The sequence below is a fragment of the Augochlora pura genome, chromosome 7 (assembly GCF_028453695.1).
Source record: "Augochlora pura isolate Apur16 chromosome 7, APUR_v2.2.1, whole genome shotgun sequence".
NCBI classification, from domain to species: domain Eukaryota; kingdom Metazoa; phylum Arthropoda; class Insecta; order Hymenoptera; family Halictidae; genus Augochlora; species Augochlora pura.
The window spans coordinates 14001733-14022806 of record NC_135778.1 but is presented as its reverse complement, the minus strand read 5'-3'; the positions used below and the strand labels follow the sequence as shown (position 1 = coordinate 14022806).

The 21074-nt window shown below is 42.3% G+C and overlaps 1 protein-coding gene across 5 annotated transcripts in view; it reads right to left on the bottom strand.

Moving 5' to 3' along the window:
* Window positions 1-21074, bottom strand: part of LOC144473601 (uncharacterized) — a 505151-nt gene that overhangs the window by 59833 nt on the left and 424244 nt on the right. For all 5 annotated transcript variants that reach the window (XM_078187617.1, XM_078187615.1, XM_078187616.1 and 2 more), the window contains one exon: window positions 19296-19421. In XM_078187617.1, coding sequence (XP_078043743.1) covers window positions 19296-19421 — 126 coding nt within the window. The remainder of the gene's footprint in view (window positions 1-19295; window positions 19422-21074) is intronic.

Below are 21074 nucleotides of genomic sequence, written 5' to 3'. Positions count from 1 at the left end.
ATGTGCAGAGTTCTGCATGAACGTTTCCCGAGGCAGTTCGAATAAATCCTTCGGAGGTAATCCCTAATCAAAGTTGTTACACCGAACCTAGCTACACCAAAGAAACCACGAACTTCTGCATGGAATACGAACTTCTGTATGGAATACGATCTTCTATGGGACGAGTCCCCCTAATTTCTCCGGTGCTCCCATATTAAACATTAATATACTAGGATGAGAAACCTGAACACCGTTATCCCGATTCAATTGCTACGCTTCGGTCTCCGCTCTCCGTGGTTACGTCCAACTACAGACGTTCCCGACCTTGAAAAAAAAAAGCGGTTTTCGTAAGTACAATGTACGATATCCATCTCGGCGAGCAAATAACAGGTTTCTCGATCGTCTGGTCCGCGATCACGTTATAGTTCGCCACACGGAAACCACGCAGAAAACAGCCAGCAACTATGTGCTAGAATCTATAGATCCGAAACGGCGAGCAAAACAAGCGAAGCGAACGACGAGGTATGAGAGCTATGTATGCGAGGCTGCGAAGAGAAGCAAATCAGCGCCGATCATAATCGTTCCTGGACAACGAGAGTCCCAGGCTATCGTCCCAGGCTCTCGTCCCGGGAATCCTTCGTCCTTCAGATGCCGCGGTATCTCGATCGCGCGGAACGGTGTCACTCCCATGATCGACGCAAGGTCGAGACGTGCACTCGATCCTCCGCCCAGTTATGCATTTTTTCCCCCGCGGCGTCCACGTGGAATAAATTGATCCAGGGACAGGTCCGGCGTACCCGCAAGATCGCCTAACTGTAACCGAGCTTCTAATTACAGAACCCGTTGAGTCGCTCAATCATCGTCCACGCGTCTCGCACCGTCTTTTCCTTCGATCCGCGGGATCTCTGGGAAAAGTGAGCGCGAGCCTAGGCCTGACCAACGTCGCTCCGCTAATTTATGGATGGCTCGTGGGGACGCGCGGGGAATCTCTAATAACGCCGACCATAGAGATGATGAGCACGCCGTATCCGCGTTATTCAGTCGCGTGCAACTCGCAGCTGCCGCGCCACGTGAAAGCTTGACTTTTAATGAACCCCACGGTAGCAATTCGGTATTAGTTTATGGCTGTCCCAGTGACTCTGCGAACCCACAGATCTCGCGACTAAGTTACACGTTTATGGCACTGCTAAATGTAAAAGCTGGAGGCGCGTTTCTGCATTCTGGACCAGAATCGAAATTTTATTGGAGTGTTAATACGCTTTATGAACACCGGGATACGAACGAACTCTTCTCCACGCGCGACGATGATTTTCATGATTTCTTGTGGAGGAGTGAAATACATATTAAACTCTCTTAGGTGTATAGCATAAACGAATAAGATCTGAATTTTTTAAAAATGCATAAGATTTTTCTATCGCGTGTTTTAAACGGGAGGATCGCTAGAATAAATAACGGAAGTGCACTGGTCACGCAAAAGGAACTCAATCGCAGTGACAGTGAATTTATCAAGATATTCAATAGACTCGGTGTCCACTATCTGGCACCTAATCCACGAGCGAGCATCGATCCAGTCATAATCGGTCGTAGCATACGATGCAATCCGTTGCAGGCGGGCTGCGCTCGCGTAGAAAGGCTCGCCGCGTTTCGCGATCGCGAGAGAAAGGAGAATCGAGCGCGGCGGAATCGATGTCCTTGCGAAGCTGGATGTCAAAGCTGGAGCGAGTTCACGGAATCCGGGCCCGTAAACTCGGGAACCTTTATCTTTTTCGAGGAGAACGTCGTGTCGTCGACGCGGGACGAATAAAAGCCGGCCACAGGCCAGAGAAAACGCGAGCCCCGCGGTGAACTTGGACAGTCTGATCCTTATCTGACTGTGAGATACTTCTCAGGAGACTTTTACCTATTTCGAACGTGACTACTCTCTAAAAGGAGCTTCGGAGTAAACTCTGTCCATCATGCGCAATGCGCAGCTGACATCGATATCGAATCGTGTGTATTTAAACGTGTGTGAAAATGATACGATAAGTGAAAACATGTTGGTTGACCACAATAGAAACGATGGAGAAATGACAAGAGTCAGGGTAGCAGAGCTGGTTACTGTGGGGTGACCAATTGTTCGACCTTTATTTATCGAATAAGACGAATTTTTTGTTACATTCATATTTTATTTCCGCATTTAGAGTTATGAAGTTTGAAACAAGAAAAAACATTTCGTTTATCAATAATCCTTTTGGTAAAAATGAAAAATAAAGACTGTTGCATCAATTGCCAACATAATAATTAAGAATGGGAAAAGAATATATTGAGGCAGTCTGCACAAAGAACGAGCCAAAAATGTCCATTTTAGCTGTCTTTTAGTTACCCTTTCAACCTTATAACACGTGATATTACACATCTTGCACACTTTGCCAACACAACGGATTTATATAAACAATTAACATGTTAAGAAAACACATTTTATCTGCTCTCCTAATTTTCTTAGCTAAAGAGCTACCCTCGAATCAAGTACACCTTATTCATTCTAACAATTTCGACAATTTCAAATCCATCATTTAACTGCTCTACTAATCACTCCCACTTTAAGCATATTTGATCAGCTACGATAGGAGGAGTGAATCCAGATAACGCGCCAACGAAAATATGTTCAAGAGGCTGGTCGAATACGGCTTAAGTGGCCACGGGCCGCACACCGTCGCAGTTCGACGGAATTCAAGGCCACGGCCGAAGAGTCCACTGAACCAAAGGGTTCGTTAGACTCGTTTCGGGCAACCCGATGTGTCCGCGTAACGAATATGTAATGCTCGTGCATACGCACAATGGAATAGTTGCGATGAAAGCGGGCCCGTAATCCGGGGCTGAGCCGTACATCGTGCCCGGGGATTCGTGCGTCGCCTCGTCTCGTTAGCCGATTAAGGAGTGTCCGATCCGGTGAAAAGAACGAAAAGAAGGATCGAACGTGTCGCGGTGATGTCCTCTCGCGTTGTCACCGACACCCGCAGACGTTTCACCGGTGAAATCGAGCGCCGGAACCTGTCGGCTGTGCGACGTGCACGCGATTTGCTATGCGAGGGGTGCCCTCTTCGGGAGTGAGGGTGCAAATGCGTCTTTTGCGGTCGATGACGCAAACATCTGAAGGCGTTTTGCAATCGGTACTTTGTCATTTGTCATCTGCGCGGTTAAATATATTTTATTATATAATTATAATATAGTATAATTATAATCTATTATATAATATAATATATAATAAATGTAATTTATATAATTATATTATATTTACAAGCGACATAGTAATCTGTTTATGATTCTAATGTCTATGCTACCTTTATGCGCTATTTACATATATTATATATAACTTTGACCTTCTTTTATTTTCATTGTTTATTTGACTCATATCAAAAGGTTATTGTTGAGGTGCATTTTTGTATATATTGATAATAAATATTCGTCTTTGTAAATAAGTGCGCTGCTCGATTAAGAGGCCACTGTTTACCTTTTACGCTCTTGTTCCAAAGAGCAATGGAAAATTAGTCAAAAATTGTAATAAATCGACGTATTCCTTATTGTCTTAAGATCAATCCTAGCACCACCGGAAATTCGTGGGGAACTGAGCTGCTTCCTCACTCGAACGCAGTCTGGCGACAGAAGAAGCGTAGGAGCAATCAAACGCTGTGTAGAAATTATGTAAATGAGAGTCGATGCGAGAAAGGTTTCGAATAACAATGAGCGTATCGAATCGTTTTCTAGCGAATTTGGTGAATGAGTTCGGCCACGATCGCCGCGTAATCGCTGAAAGCAAAGCTCCACCCGACCTCGGGCGTTTCTCATTGACTGCTGGAGCCACACCTCCGATCGCGATCTGGAGCCTCGATTCTAGAACACCTTCGAGCGCGATTATTACGCGGCGGTGGTTCGAGGAAGTTATTAATTACGCGACGGGCGTGCAAGAACCAAATGAATCGAACGGAGCGGACCGTTCGCAACAGGAAGCAACAGCCCGCGAACCGCGGCGTTGTCGGCTGTCATAAGAGCAGAAAAACAGACGGTATCTGCCCGCTTTGCCGGGCTCGTTTTGGTCGTTTCAGGAAAGTCGCTAATTTCAGAGAACAGTGGCCGATTTAGCCGAACTCGAAAGTGTAGTAACCCAGTGGCACGAATATCGGTCGCGAACGATTTTCTCGTCGAGCGAAACAACAGAGAGAGAGAGAGAGAGAGAGAGAGAGAGAGAGAGAGAGAGAGAGAGAACGAGGCGGGTGACGGACGCGCGTGTCCATTGTATGCCAAATTCGCCGCTCTTTCCGAGAGGTTTGCGTCAGAGTTGTAAATAAAACGGAGGCGACAGCCTTGATCCCCTGAATGACAATCCCCCTTTTCGTCACAGGGCCTCAAAGGATTTCACGAGACGGGGCCACTCTTTCTTTTTTCTCGTTCGCCGGCTGAAAGGCCGCGGAGAAAAACGTAGCGGTATAGTAATAAGCGTTTTACGGCGAACGTGGCTGGAATGTCTCGTTGCGGGAAAGATCGCGAACGATTTGCGTGAACCGCCGTGGACCTGTCTTATAAATTTCTTGTCGAATTCTTGTGTATTAGACCGAGAGACGAGAAAATGCTTGGGAAAGTACAACGCGCGTACAGAAATCTGCTTTGAGCTTGTCGCGAAATAACAAACGCGGGAGAAATAACTGAAGCAGAAGTAGCTGGAATTTTAATCGAAAACCATTTATTTATGCGAGGAAAAGTGTTTCTTATGCAACACATAGAGCCAGTTATTTAAACGAACGTTTTGCTAGCTACTTTTTGCTATAGTTTAGCAGTGTAACCAGCCATCTAAAAGCGACACAATTTTCATATTAAATACCTAAGTGTTACATCTCGTCAAGATTTGCAAGATCGAAAATTCAAAAAGTTTCAAAGCAAATGATTTCGTGTTACACTTTTGGTTTCATGTCTTCGGCCGGAAAAATTATTCCAACTTCTTGCGAGACTAACATATTGATATCTAGCAGAGTTTCTAAACTTTTACGCTAGCTAAACAACTCGCTGTTGTCGACAGCTTGGATCGTTCGAACGTTAATTACTCGTAGGTGCATGAAACCCGGTCTCGCTCGAATGATAGGAGGTCTAGCGAACGGCTGGAGATAGCGTGCAAAAGTATGTCGATAAATTAAGGCCAATTATTTAACTCCGCGCTGAACTGAATCGATCGTTTTCATTCTATTATGCCAAACGACGGAAGATTATAGCAGCACGTAAACAAAACCGCCATCGTTTACATCCCCGCCAATGATTTGCGCCCAAACAGACACCGAAACGAAGAACTACTCGGCAACTACCGATCAAAATGCATATCGAAGCTCAGTGTGTTTACGACTGCTGCCGAGCTACATTCAAATCGTCGTAAACAATACCCGTTCTTAGAATCCGTGTCACGTACCCCGTGGCCAAATGTAAAATCGTTTCTTGCCGTCGAAAACAGTCGACCGCTCCGAATCAATATTGAAATCGTATTATTCGTAACACCAAATAAATGTTGCGCCAGGTCATGATCTATATAAAATAATATATTAGTTAGAGCTTAATTAATAGAAGCTTGAACTTTCCTCGAAGCTTAGCCTGACTCATATTTCATTACTTTTCTATCGGATTCAACAAAATTAGTCGGCGATTCAAGCTATCATGAATTCGAAGATCAATGTCTTCCCTTTCTACACCTCGAACTAAAAGCATGAATTAACACCTTGATCATTTTGATCGTATATATCGATACAAGAAGAATTATACAGGGTGGGGCAAATAATGTGTTACAAAGCAATATCTCCATTATCGTCGAAGTTGAAGTTGAATCTGAAGCTGAAGCTCAAATTCAAAAGATCAAGCACAAAACCTCAAGCTCAAAAGCTCAAGCTCAAAAGCTCAAGCTGACGTTGACGTTAACGTTGACGTTGACATTGAAGTTGAAGTTGCTTCTTGAAAATCGTTCATTTTCACGATCCGACGTATTTACATTAGAACGTAATGCCTAACTAATACGTTTATGTTGTTGCGTGAGGTGAATAACTCAACAAATCGCGAACGAACATCATTTCGAGCATGTTCTGTAGATAGAGTCAAACCAAGGTTAGTGGATCCTGTGAAAGTGATTATTGCGATATTTTTCAATTTTTCAACTATTTTCATACTTTGCGCGACTGGAATGGGCTCGAGTTATAGGTCGCTGGGTTCGTCTTAAAATCGGCAATAATGTCATCGAAAAACAAATACATTGTTCCATTTGAGAAAACATCGATGACCTTGAAATCTCAAAAAATATGACCTTAAAAAAAACCATTTCCACCGCAACATGTGCCCCTTCGAACCAAACAATTTGTTGGTCATGCATTTTCGCGTATCATTAACGATAATGGAGATATTGCTTTGTAACACTTTATTTGTCCCACCCTGTATACACGAGTTTTATATGGTATTAAAAAGAAGATAATCTGATATAAATATTTTCTGCATAGGTAGAGTCACGAAGAAGGTACATGCTATGTCTCCACTCCTCAAAGGGTAAAGATGAAAGAAGTACTGCAAATATTCTAGAAATGATCAAGCACCCTGCACATCTATAAAATACGTCTGACTGAAAAAAAGTTATTTATTCCATGCTCCGAATTTATGGGGGATCCCGGTGGGCGTCGATGACGAGCCCGTAGTCGAAGACACGTTCTCAGCGATGACATCTCGCCGGGAGATATTAAGGTACAGTTACGTTTTCCACTCATTCCTACTCGGCGCAGGTACCCGGCGTGTAAACGCGCATAAGTCCGTTCGCCGGCCGTTCATTTTTCATGAAGAGCACGTACATAACTCGCGTCGGGCGTCGGGGATTTTTCGAAGCGAGTCAATAGATCGGTACCGTAACGCGGCCATCGAAATCGCCGATCGGGGACCGTTGTCATTTAAACCCCATTGTCTCTCGGTCGTCACTCGCGGATCCGGGGGGGAAGCCGTCTCATCGATCGAAGCCGTTACGATCGATCCACGACGACGACGTGCCCCCGTATCTGCCACGAAGATCTCGGACAATTTCGCCAGCCGATATTTCGCCGGCTTGTTTATGTTGCCGCGGCTAATGCCAGCCATTTGGCCGATTCGCGCGCGAGATTGCGACCGTAAGGGGGTAAGTAATGCGAGCACCTTGAACGATTAGTATCGCCACTACTCTGGAAAGGTTGCGATTGGCCGTGTCGCAACGCCGGGAAAGGGAAACTTCGATGGACTATCGATATTTCTTGAACCCCTTGCGCTACGATTCCTTTCGCGTTGCGTTGATTAGTACTTATTCGTTCTTAATATTTCTAATAATAGGATTAGACAATTTTTGTTTATTCTATTGTCTTTATGTACTCTTGTTTCAAGACTTTGATAAGAGAGGAATTTATCTGCATTTCGATGTAGAAGAAATTAATAACGTTCATATTTAGTAGCTCCATATATCTATATCTATATTTAGTAGCCCGACCAATTTACCTCTGTATCATTTATTTAACTCCTATAGATAGCTCAATAAAATTTAGTTTAGATAAATACCTAACCGATCATCGACCGAAAAGTCTGGACTCGGAATTTGCTTGAAGAGAAACGGAACCGCTCGATTTATGTAATGCCACCGACGTATGATTATAGTAATTTAGATGGAAATGATTATTTAATTCTTCGGTAATTCGATTAAGATCTGGAAGCTGTTATTACATCACCGAAGCGCTTCATGTTCGACGCTTGTGTAAGCGTTCCGTTGGCTTTCGTTTCATATTTCTGTGGAATTACGTTTGAACAAATATGGAAGTAATAGAGATCTTACGTAAAACCCCGCGACTTTCAATTGTCTTCTGCGTGCTCGCGTTTCCTTAAGGAATACATTAAAGCCGGAGGTTTTAACGCTTCGAGTTCGGGGTCGCTGCCACCGAAGCGTTGAAATCACCGGAGCGCTGGCGCAGATTCTACTTTACCATAGCGTGGATAATTGTATTTCTGGAGGCGTCGATATTGTTATAATTCGACGCTGATGCTCGTACGCGGTGTTAATAACATGGTAGCGTTAAGTAACTCAAAGAATGCCCGAACTTTTCAGGAATGCGCAAATGTGCAATAGGAAAAGTAAAACAATGGGTTGCTAGAAAAATTATTACTAGAACCTGATAGTGTAGAAGTAATTGTTACGGTAAAATGTGCAAGTCTGAGCATACATTTTTGTTTATGGAATGTTATATAATGTCAAAAAGTACTTTTAATTGAAACAGGATGAACTGTTATTCCCAACTCACTGACATTAATATCGCGCAAAATTAAATATTTCCCTCTTTCTGCACTCTTTAAAGTTCTGAATAATATCAATAAACCGTGAAGAATGTATTAACTGTAAATTGGAATGAAATATAATCCAATCAAAATTTTATCCTTCTTTCAGCCAAACTGGACAATATTCAACCAGATCTTTTTTGCATTTTCTTCAATCTTGAATGATGCAATTGCGCATAAGTTATGGCAATCGAATTTTCTGACGCGCAGAAATCAGGCAAAAGAACAGAATCGCAAGATGAACGAGGAAGCGTCGCAGGTTCGGAAACAAGATTCCTCGGATCAGCCAATCGCGGGGCAGACTAACGAGACACATTATCCAATTACCGTGTGTGGAACTGACAAGAATGCGGGTTCGCGCACGTTGCCAACGCCGTTCACCGGCCGACGAACGCGCGCGCGCGCGTTGCGTAGGCGTAACGCGAAAAATAAGACGGCGAGTACATCGACGGAATATCTGGGTTAATCGATGGCCTAAAGTGGAACGAGACATACACGAGCCGGCCGGCTTGTTAAAAGCTGAGACGCGTACGGGCGCCCTTCAATCGCCGGATGTACTTGAACCCGCGTGTCGTCCTTCCTGATTCTCTTGTTTCTCGGCTCTGCGCGCTGTGCACGCTTCCTCGGGCACGCGTGACATTTAAAACCTGATAGTCTCACAATCGTGGCGCAAATTATTATACCCCGGCGTGGTGTTTAATTCGATGGAATGTGGTAACTCTTGCTTTCAGCATTAGAACGTTCGGTTCAATTCTCGGAGTATTTTACGTTACGTATTAGCGTGAATGAGAGTGTGTGTATATACGTGTTGCGGCATTATTGTTCATCGACGATTCATCGTATAATTCGAATAAAAATTTGTCTCTAGGTGCACCTATTGGCATTTGCAGATCTGTAGAGTAGGCTGATTTGTCCAATCAATGAGCGCTCTTAAGTGAACATATATGTCTTGTATTGTATGAAAAAGTGACGTTTGTCATAACCTTTTCACATTGAAATTTATGCAGTAATTCAATTACACATCTATAGATGTCATGCAGATAACATTCTGTAAAAATTCATCGATTTGATTATATGTTCATTCATTGATTTATACGTCAACTAAATCTGGTATTACATTTTAACAAAGTTACAACTACTAAAAACTGCTACAATTGTGTTCGGGAATAATATGAGTTTAGTAATAAAATAGCCTCGCTTACTTTTAAATAACGATTTGTTAACGACGACTTTAAAACAGAAATAACGTACAGTAATTAAATCTTTCTGGTTTCGTTTTCATGAAATTGTTCAGAAAGCGAGTTGAAATTCCACCCTGCTCCGCAATTTGTTAATAAATAATCCACGAACGGCTCTGCCGGTGATAAAGCCAACAATACCGCAAATCATGCAAATTTTCCCCGGTATACTGCCGATCTTATCTAACTGGGACGCCGAATGTCAAAGAGATTCAGCGTCGATTTACATTTCAGCCTAATTGCGGGAAGCTAGTTCCATCGGTGAAGTCGGGCTATACTAAACGCTCATTGCAATTAACTTCGCCGGACTTTATGCCGCGTACGATCAATTAAGGCGGTCTGTACAGATATTGACCGATTCTGGGCTCGCCCTGCGGCCGTTGGTTATCTTCATCTTACTAATTGGACGTTAACACGTTTCCAGTTTCCGCGACGCACACGCTGCCATAAAACCGGTGGTCTAGGTCAGGCTCCGAGAAAACCAGTCGGCTCGCACTCGTAAATCGTCGGACGTTGTTTCATCGAACGGGAAAACAATTCGATTCGAAGTCGGTCGTGCGCGCCGCCGCCGCCGCCGCCGGGGGAGAATAGACGCGAAGGAAAAAGAAAGTTTAGAAAAAGAAACCCGATCTATCGGGAGTAACGTTTTCGGCTCGTTAACCCGTTTTAATTGGCCGTGAAGCTAATCATCGGAACTATTAAGAGAAAATTCGTTGCGGAGGACCAGTTACGAGATAACAGGTCGCCGCGAAAAAGTGAAACGGCTCGCGATCTAACCCAAATAGGAGAGGATCGGATCAGGCGGGACAAGAGATCTCCTCGTGCAAGGTATTCCAAGGTCTTTTAGTGTCTTATGCGCTCGCCTAAGCTCACCGTGACCCGTTACATTTGCGCGACGACGAAGGCGTGGCGTTTTACGGTTTCTTCGCAGAAACGCGGCCCTCGACGATCGCGAAAGCTTTCATTGCGTAACGCTGATTATTCGAGGAGGACGGTAAGATGCCCGTCGTCTGCTGCTCTCCGTATGCTCTTCCGGCTTGAATTTACTTCGAGTTAGTTACAATTTATTTATCATCAAAAGATCTGTCAACCTTCAGAGAAGATGAATTCCCGAAGAAATACGTTTCGATTTATTTTTTAAATCAGTGGACGCGCTTATAAGGGGAATCAAAGTCTTCATCGATTTCAAGAAACAGAAGATGGCTAGAAATGTAATTCCTTGTTTATTGATTTAGAGTATTCTATTTCAGTAGCTTAAATTTCATCTAGATCCAATCGTATATTGAAATAAAAGTCGATCTTCAAGTTTGAAATAAAATTAGTGACACGTAGACTGTAGTAATATTCTGTTGGTTAATAATATAGTTACATAAAAACAGTTTTCTAATCAATCTATAACAATTTGTTCAAATATACGTGCTATTTTTCCAAAGAACTGTAACACTAGAACCATAGTATTAAGTTGGTGCATATGAAATGTCGGATTTTTAAGCGAGTCTATAAAACTGCATATCTTCTTTCAAAAGCTATTAATTTAATCAAAATGTGACCCATTTGTTTCAATACACTTTTCCCAACGCGAGTTTAATTCAGAAATGTCTGTCTTCCAGAAATTCTGATTTTTCGGATCAATAAACTGTAGTATGGAATTTTTCAGACTGTCTCCATTTACATACTGTTTAGCCCACAAAATCTACGCATACGTCGTACAAAACAATTGCGAAATTAAATGAAGTAAAATATAAAATTTTATATGCCCGAGCTTTTATGGGCTAAATAGTATATAAATGAAGAGACTCTGAAATATTCCATATCAGAGTTTATTAATTCGAAAGATCAGAATTTGTTTAAGACAGGCATTTCTGTATTGATATCTTGTTGAAAAGGGTGTAGTAAAGCAAACGGGGCATATTTTGATTAAATCAACAGCTTTTGAAAAAAGATACACAGTTTTATATATTTACGTAAACATCCGACATTTCATATGCACCAACCTAATAGTATAGCAATCAAAGCTGCTTATATAATTATTTGTTTAATAGATTGATTTATTTGCTCACAAAATGGCAAGCAAGTCAATCAACTTTTTGACAAAAGCATTTCAGATTATCCCACGTGATGAGATCAAGTTCAATAACTCGAGTCGCACTTCAAGTGTGACTGGATGACATCATTTCCACTTTTTGTATTCACTTTTTAAAAAATTCTATCGTAACTCGATTTTATGGCGTTTCTCAATGAAGCATGTCGCCGTGGCAATTCTCATTCACGTTCAATGTCTCAAGATCCTTGGAGGAAGGTTCAGGTGGGTGTCCGCTGTACACAGAGTTAATTGGATTGGAGACTGTCATCTTTTTTTTTTTAATGCGTTTATGCTCGGCAACTGGTATGAAAGTCGTCTTCATAATAATCCGGTTTAAAACAGCTGACTGGCTTGGACATGCAGATTAGACGTGTTCTGTCACAGTGCGCGACGGTTTTCAGTGATTTCTCGTACTCTTGGTACGTACTAAAATAAAATAGTTATTAGTAAAATAAAATTAGTTAATTTAATTATAATACGTTTTCAAATCTCTTTAGTTATTGTGTAACTGCAAGATACATTTTTGCAACTGCGAGACTATCTATATAATATATAGATAGTAAATGTTTAACGTGATATTATCACGTTTAAACATTTTCTTATCTTGGACATAATTATTAACCTTTAAAATGGAACTTAAAAATTGATTTTAAAAAATAATTTTCTTGGAATTCCAACAAAAAATATCTTCAGAATATTCTCCTAATTAATTCGGAAACTGCAAGGTACACTTCTGAAAGTGTAAAATTACTAATCGCGTCAAAAATTCCTTGAACTCCTTGCACTATATATTATATTTCATTCAACATCTGCTAGATATGAATATTATATAAAGTCTCGAAACAGAATTAAATAAAGACAATACAAGAAACAGAAAATATCTGCTCCTATTAAGGAAAATATTAAGGACAAATAAGTGCTAATCAACGCAGTGTAAAAGGAATCACAATGCAAGTCGTTAAAGTACAATGCTATCGACTCTAAAACTGTCAAAGTTTCGGCAGAAGTCGCGAGAAACAATTTCCTTGAAATTTTAAGTGTTCAGTATCGGATCGAACGACAGATGTTCCCGTAGCTTGAAGAGGGTATCTCGTTCCCCTTCTGGATGCATCCATCGGATGGGCGCGTTTAGACGATTAAGCCTTTTCACGCGACTAGCCGCGGACTACCATTAGGATGAGGAGGAGGTGGAGAAGGACGAGGAGAGTTGGGCTAATCAAATTTGGGGTCGACGGGGACCCCCTATTTCGCGAGTGCAGCCTCGCTCGATAGATAAGGCTGCCAATTGAATCCGCGCGATGATCAGTCGTCGTAGACTGGGCTGTTCTGCAATTTGAATATTGACAATGAGGGTGCTCTATCGATTTTCGCAGTCGAACTGACGCGAAGGGGCAGATACGTGAGGACTGACGGAATGCGATTATGGCGAAAGAGTTCTGCGGTACTTCTGCAAAGTGGTTTGTTTAGGGGAGTATGAACAAACATTTTTCGCTTCATACTTAACAAACACATGCGGCACAGTTTCTTATCGCCACTTATGATCTTTTCAATTAATTTGAAAACTTTCATTTAAAATGCTGATAAAAGTCTGATAAAATTGTTTGCGTGTTTAAGGTAGTTAGAACTTCGGCATTGAAATTAATAATTTAACAAACGTTTGTCCAACACTTTTATCAAATGAATCGTAGAATTTGCAATTACTTTGACGATTCGTTAAGATAGTTAATACAGTATAACGTCATCAGACCTAACTCGTCGAACTAGACGACATTTTCTCGGATCTTGTATCAAAAATAATTAATCTATTTCAATAAAATTTTATTAAAAATTGTATTGATACGGATTTAATGAAACAAAAATTATTCATTACAGAAACACTATAATTATCAGAGGTTCAGATTATATCCCCTACGAGAAAACACCTGCGATAATTAAATGTCCCTTCTATCTAAAAATCTACGAAAATTAATTCCATCTCACTATATCGAACGAAAACAGTATTTTCATTTTCCAAAGCCTCGTTCGACGAATGTTTGACCGATCCTCGCGCTAGAATTGGGGAAGCAACAAACAGCGAACGGTCGCTCGCGAAAAAAAGAGGGTGGAAATCCGATTCGCGGTGGTCCAATCAACATTTTAATCGCCCAATTAACATTTATATCCCGTCCGGCCAGACGCGTATTTCCATATTTATTGTCGAATTAACTGCGTGGCGCGGCCACGCGTCTTAATTAAACTCGACTGGGAATTTCGCGCATCGAGGACAGGCGCGGCGCAACGTTAAATCCGTCTGGGCCTCGAGCGGAGAATAATACGCTGCGGCTAACGAGCATAACCGCCTTGTGCCGATTTGCGGTGTTGCAAGCTGGTTTTCGAAACGATTTCCCGATCGCGATTCGTGACACGTGTCCACCGGATATAGCGCCTCGCAACACCCGTTCCGCGGCCGGTCTCTCTCCGTTGATATCGAGGAGCGATTCGAGACCCGGCGAACGTGGAAAGTTGATTCTATCCTGCGCCGATGGTCCTGCCACCCCAGTTTCATTGTAAAAGAAAATTTAAGAGCTCATTGTTCCTAATTACGCCGACGCCACGCTTTACTGACACCTTTACTGAACTCTAGCTACCGCAAACTTTTTCAACGCTACACCTATCGATCGTCGAAAGTAGTTAACATGTATCGTTTTATAAAAAAGGCAAGGCCGTATTTATTTAGACATTTTGTTGTAATATCAAATAATAATGGTATATTAGGTTGGAAACTATGAAACGGCCGTTTTTGTTTAGCTTGTGTTCAGCTGCGACGCCCCTTTCATAGTTACCAACCTAATAATATCATTTGATAAAATTCGAGTCGAGATATATTTTCAACCATTTCCGTTCCAAGAGTCTCCATATTTAGCTTTAACAATTTCAGTATTAATATTATAGAAATAGTCAATTTTGACTGGCAAATTAGGCTCAGCTTCAAGAATAGGTATGTTAAAAGTTTTTAAGATTACTGCATCAGGGATAGCGCGAAATTTTAAATTGATTTCTGTTGAGTTTAGTGGATATTATCAAGGAAAGCAACAGTTTAGGATGCAGCGATTAGCTTAATTACTTTTTCTGCGCTTCAAGCACGATCTCCGCGTTGCTCAACAGCAATTGTACAATTAAAAAGTGTACAATAAAGTAAGAAAAATGTCAGATAACGTTCTCCATCCGAAGGATTTCCGCCGATCCTGCTTATCCTAGATGAAATCACGCAGCCGGCTACAGACAGATATGTTTCCCTTTGAAGGATGCCAATCCAGCTGTCAATTACAAGCCTCTGACTCATTATGTAGCATTCCTCGATCATGGATATTGTACTCGAAATACTCAGGTCCTATTATATCCAAGCTAAATGTGCAGCATTGAAATCATTCAAGCTTTTCTAAATATAGCAGTGTAATGAGTTATACTCTTGGTGATAAACCTAATCCACTAAATATTTGAAGTTCTTCTAAATCGAAGCAAAATTTGAGTTTTGAAATAAAGAGAAAATAATATGAGAAATTTTCAGACAAACTTTTACTATTAATATGACATAAATTAATATTATTAATATGACAGGTGATATTATTAATATGACAGGTGATATTGACTGGTTCGGTATATTTAGGGTTAAAGATATAAAAGTGGCAATTAACGCAGCTGTGAAAGAAATCGTGGTCCAAGGATTTAAGTAAAAATCAATAAAATTCTTTCCATTCGAATTCCAGAGCCTTTCTTCTACTTAAAATGTGCAACTGCTCCTGCCACAAACGCACTAAATCCACCCGTCGGCTGTCGATTACTCGCTCTAGAAATCCTCCGGCAAGAAACACACGAATTTTCTCGCCCCCCTCTCTCCCTCTCCTCCTTTCGCAAAAGCAAAACCGCCAGGCCGTCATAAAGCTGGCATCGCAGCCAAAAAGCCGAGATTCGACGGAAACGCGCAGGTTTCTCTAGACCGGAGAAAAACAAGCGTTGGCACTTTCACGATCGATCGCCGCTGAATTCCGTTCGATTCGCAAGAATCGGCCGGTCAGCCGGTCACCGTTCCGCGCGCGGAATGCGGCTCGTTTTCGTCCGATGGAATTTCCTTTCGGTCGAGCGAACCCGGGAGGCCGTGATTTCACGGGAATCCCATTAAAACGCCGCCGCCGCCGCCATGGATGCTTCTCTCGGCTTCTTTCTTTTCTTTTTCATTCCGGCCACGCAGACGCGTCGCGTCGCTTCGCGTAATTGGGTTACGAGAACGCGCCGCCTCTGCTGCCCACGAATCCATCCCGGCCACCTTGACGATTTCTTCGCCGGCGAACGCCGGTTTTCCGGTACGTGACACCGCTTTGTACTTTGCCCGGGACCTCGCCATGGGGGCCGTTGATCGGCCGCGCCAACCGGAATACCACCTTGAGTGTCACACGGCGCGACGACGATCGACGCTTCTTGTTCTCTTTCACCCGAAGAATCCAAGGAGAAATTCAAACTCGCGGAAAGCGAGAGCAACGGCACGCGTCCGCGGAACCGCGCGCCGTTGTTTCTGCGAAAAACTGCGCCGCAGGCCGGGGAAATTATGCTAGTTGGCTGTGCACGGTGGTCGATCCGGCTCCGCTCCGGTCCGGCTGCTGAACGTCGAATTCCTTTTTCTTTTTGTTTCGCGGGTTAAATCAATTCTGCATTCCTTCATTACGGCGTTGAATTCGATCGGCAAAAATTAGATTTACAGCTAATCGATTCTGCGAACGGCAATCAGAGTGCTCGACTGTATCAGCATGCGGCGAAAGATTCTTGCGTTTTTCAGTAATCTTTTACTAAATCGTTTAATCGATTACAGTGTCGAATTGAAGCGAATGCGGTAGAAGGTCTCATGAAATTTATGATTGAATGACATCGGTAAGCAGTTATACGTTCCAACACAAACGTTGCGTAAATTTGCCATCACGTAAATTCTGCCTTTCACAATTGCCGTGGCGAGTAATATCGATTCGATAACAGTCTCTGTAACATTATCTTTCACGATAGAATTTTTATCGATTCGGTTCTTCGGACCTCATCTGGATTAAATCGATTCTCAAAATGTGCTGCAAATTTTTCCTTTTTTTTACACTCTCTCAAATGCGTTTAACGCTTTATATACGATCACTCGCGTATTAATTCGTGGTCGTACTCGTAACACGGCCAACACATATTTGTAAAATAAAGTTGTGCATACAAGATCTCAATCGATGTTTTAATCGATTCTTCCATTAATTTTCACAGCGTTCGACGATTAAAAAAAGAAAAAACACGTTCGTATAAAGTATAAAGAGCAGAGATAAAATACCGATGTGTCTTCGTAAAAGGTTCTTCGACCATTCGGACAAACTTTTAACCAGATGCATCCGGGGCAAGCGGGTGCACCACCGATCCGCAAGCCGGTGCAACAGAGAGAAGAAGAGGATCGCCGCGTTTTGATCCACTCCGGCCAGCCGATTCCACCGGTACCTTTATCGTCGAATTAATTTACGATCGTTTCGATTGATACGCTCCTTAGCCGGACGTCACGCAATTAACTCGATGCTGCAAATATCGGGTTGCCAGGACGCCGCAGCCTCCCGACCGCTTAATAATAAATCGGCGATACGTTCCAGTTCCGTATAGCCGACCCAAATAATCAGTTTTCTCGATCGTCGTTGACAATTATGACAGCGTGTGTGGGTAGGTACGTCGGATGGGGGTCATTGGGCCGTCCACGTATTCTGGATAATGATGACCGCAAGAAACAAGGATAACCGACGCAGACGCAACACGGCGCATCGACGTCCGCGCGATCGACTCTAATTAATTTTTCTGAAGACGATCTCCTCTTAGCTGGACGCCCAGGTAATTCTATAGTTATTTAACAGCTGATAATCCAAGCAGTAAATAATTCGAGATTATGTTCTCTTTTGTAATCTTTACGTTAGATCACAGTGAACTCCATATTCGTACACACAGCGAACTCTATATTCTTTTATAACTATAATTAATAACAAAATTCGAAATAATATCGTGCGAAGTTATAATTGTGTACCTGTACTGCGGATTTTTATGCGATATATAAATAGTTTGCATCTGTTGAAAAAAACAGGCGTGACTTGCAAATTTCACATCTTCTTTAATCATTTGAATGTGTTGCGAGTAGCATCGGCATTATCAAATGCTTTTAATCTTTCTACTTCTTTGAATTGCACATACTCATTCTTATATCGACTAAGCGAGAATAACAAGAACGCGTCCGCAATCATTTACATCTGAACTGGGCATTTAACTCGAAAGAATCGCAATTAATGTTTGAAAACCTAGTTAGAACTCCTCGAAGAAGTTGAAAACTAGCCAGCAAAGAAAGAGTCTCCACGCTTCGATCGCTTCCTTTCGGAACGTCCAATTATCTTTTATCTCGGCAGTTAATTGAAGAGCGTTTCTCCAAGTCACCGGCCGAGGATCTTAATTGCGGTTCGAAGTTCCGAGTTTCTTATCGAGAAAATGGGAAAGCAGAGGTCGCGTTATCAAAACGACCGTGTCGCTGGACACGGGCTTGCACGGTCGATCGACAGACACCGGTATCCACTTAGAGAGGCTCATCGCCTGGAAACGCTAATCGACTCCCGTGCCGATGGATCTCTAATTGCGAAAGTTGCGAAATAGGTTCGGCGGTATTCGAATCAATCGGCGCGATTCAATTTGCTGATTGCGTTAGACGTGATTCGAATCGCTGCTGCCTCCGGTATCACGGGGAGCGGAATAATCGTTGCCATTTGAAGGCGCGCCGGGACTTTCTAATCCGTTCGAATGTTCGCGGGATCGTTCGGTCGGTAGAGTAGCGAGCTGTTTGGAGAGCTCGGCGATTGGCGGCGCCACGTGACTAGACAACGGGGATTACCCTTTGTCACGGTGATTTAGCGGGCGATTTAATTGCTCGTTAGGGTTCTTAACGTTCCGCGATCCCTTAAAGCATCGATTTTATTATCAATTGCCTTGCGGGTACTGTGTTTGCGAGATTGTGATGCAGAGATTGTATTTGTCGGCCTTATTGACACACCGGCAGAAAGAGTTAGAAGCGTTTGTACCGACAGTCGACTCGCCGGTAAAACAGTGCTGATCAGATAAATCGCAGTGTTTCAGATAAATCGCAATTTTAGTGGCCAAGTTCGACTAGGGAACAAAGAATCTACGGAAGATTCAAATATAGATTTTTATGGGAATCGCATGAACAACGACCAGAAAAAGAAACTCGCCAGTCATCGTTAGACATCCAGTTGTCCAGTCGGGCCGATCTAAATCGTTCTCTTCGGCCAGATCCGATCGGACAACCGTGTTTCTACTTATATCCAGGTAGAGCCACCCATGTGTCGCGTCCCGTTCTTTCCTCTCAGCTGCGTACCTTTTCTATAAGAGAAGCTTGCCAATCTGTCGACGACCCTTGCGGCCGTACCAGCACCGACAGCGAGCCTTTTATAAACTTTCGGCTATTCCGCCGCAACTCTCCGACCGAATTTCTTCTGTATCGAAGCGTGACGAACGGCTCAATGAGACATGAAAAAAGTGAAACTTCGGAGCACATATGGGACACCGTCTCGCATCTCGTGGATTGCTTTCGAGACCCTATTATACGGAATTAGGATACTCACCATCGACGTGAAATAGAACTTCTCGAATTCCCTCTCGTTCAGCCGCGCCGCAGTCGAATTCGTGACAGTGTGCTGCGCGTGCTTCGACAGGATGTCCTCACCTTTCTTGCACAGCCAACCCAGCACCTGGAATTAACGATGATCGTTGTTACTCGACGGAATGATTTGTTTAAACCTCTTGCAATTTATATTATTGGAGATAGACAGAGATTTTTCATGCTAAATGGAGTGGAAAGTTGAATTTGTAGATCCAAAAGAGTCGAAAGACATTTAATCTATTGCTTACAAGTAAACAATTGTAACAAGTTAACAGTAGTAGAATATTATTTTCAAATTGTTTAAATGATTTTGCTATTTTACATTTGATCTACTAATTTTTGCCGCAAATGCATAAAATACGGTGCATAGCGATAGACGCTAATTTATCGACAGCAGTCTTTGATTTTATGGAGTTTTTGGAATGAATTGAATCTATTGTTTTTGTAATAATTCTAAAGATCAATGGAATAGAAACCTTTGTAAATTCTCACTCTTTCCTATATTATTCTGATTTTAAAGAAACAATGAAATTCGTAGAAACAGAATATCGCAATTCCGTTTCTACAATTACCTACAGAAATGTCTGACGATGTAACGAATTATTGCGAGCTACCGTTGCTAATTCGATTTTAATTTCCCTCGAAGAAAAATCGGTGATCTAGTTTCGCGGCCGGAGAGTACCGACAGTCTAGGCAGATGCGCGAATGCAACGGATCGTTGCACGTCTTGCACGGTCTCTAAAACCGATTATGCAAACATCCGACACATCAGCATCGAATTTAGTTCCCTCTTCAGTGCATGGTACATTTAACACGACCGAGTACTATATACACGGTGACTTGCGCCATCGTTCGAGCCGCTCTGCATGGCAACGGTCGTCACCTTCCGATACACAGTTGCAAAACGCGTATAACATGACAAGACAGTGAGTGATCAGCTTCTGCCCAGGTTCGTTGAATACCCAAGAATGGTCGCACAGTTGTTAGGTGCAGCACGAGCCAAGCATTGACGACGCGAAATACGTCCGATTAATTTACGTGTTACGTATCGTGGGTTCTAAAGAACCACTTGCAAGTGCTATAAGCAATTAATTGCAGTTTTTTATGCTGAATAAAAATTGTTTATATTAATTTTCTTTACGATTTTTTTTTACTCAATTAATTTTACAATTTTCTCTGCGATGCTTCCTTACTCGATTTAATACGATTTGTAAGCCGTTTTAATCTATTACTTTAAATAACACCTACTCATTTATTTAATAAATGCATAGTATGTGCAGTCCGTTTATTTTTATGACGAAGTATGGTAGTTATAATTTTAAAATAATATAAAATTGAAGGAATTTTGAAAAGACAATTTATTATTTTAAATTGGTTAAAATGCTCGAAAAAAGAATGGCCTTCAGTGTCCATTTCTTGCAGTCGATGCAAGCAATATTATAATCCAATAACTAATCGCATTTGAAATCGGAGAACAATGCTCACTCGATTACTTTTTTCGTCTCTATCACAAGTTTCTGATGGTTCCAGCGTTCCAGTATTTTTTCTGCCATTTGTTCGCTTTCGACGGGAACGTGTCCCCAAATATAATGTTTCTGTGATCCTGAATCAGATCCCCCTGATTACCACACCTGTCAAGTTGTCCCAAAGAATGCTTCCCCGCGCTCGCCAGCGTTCGGTGCTCCTTTAGCCGATAATTAGATCGCCGGTACGGGCGTGTCACGCGTGATTAATGATTTGT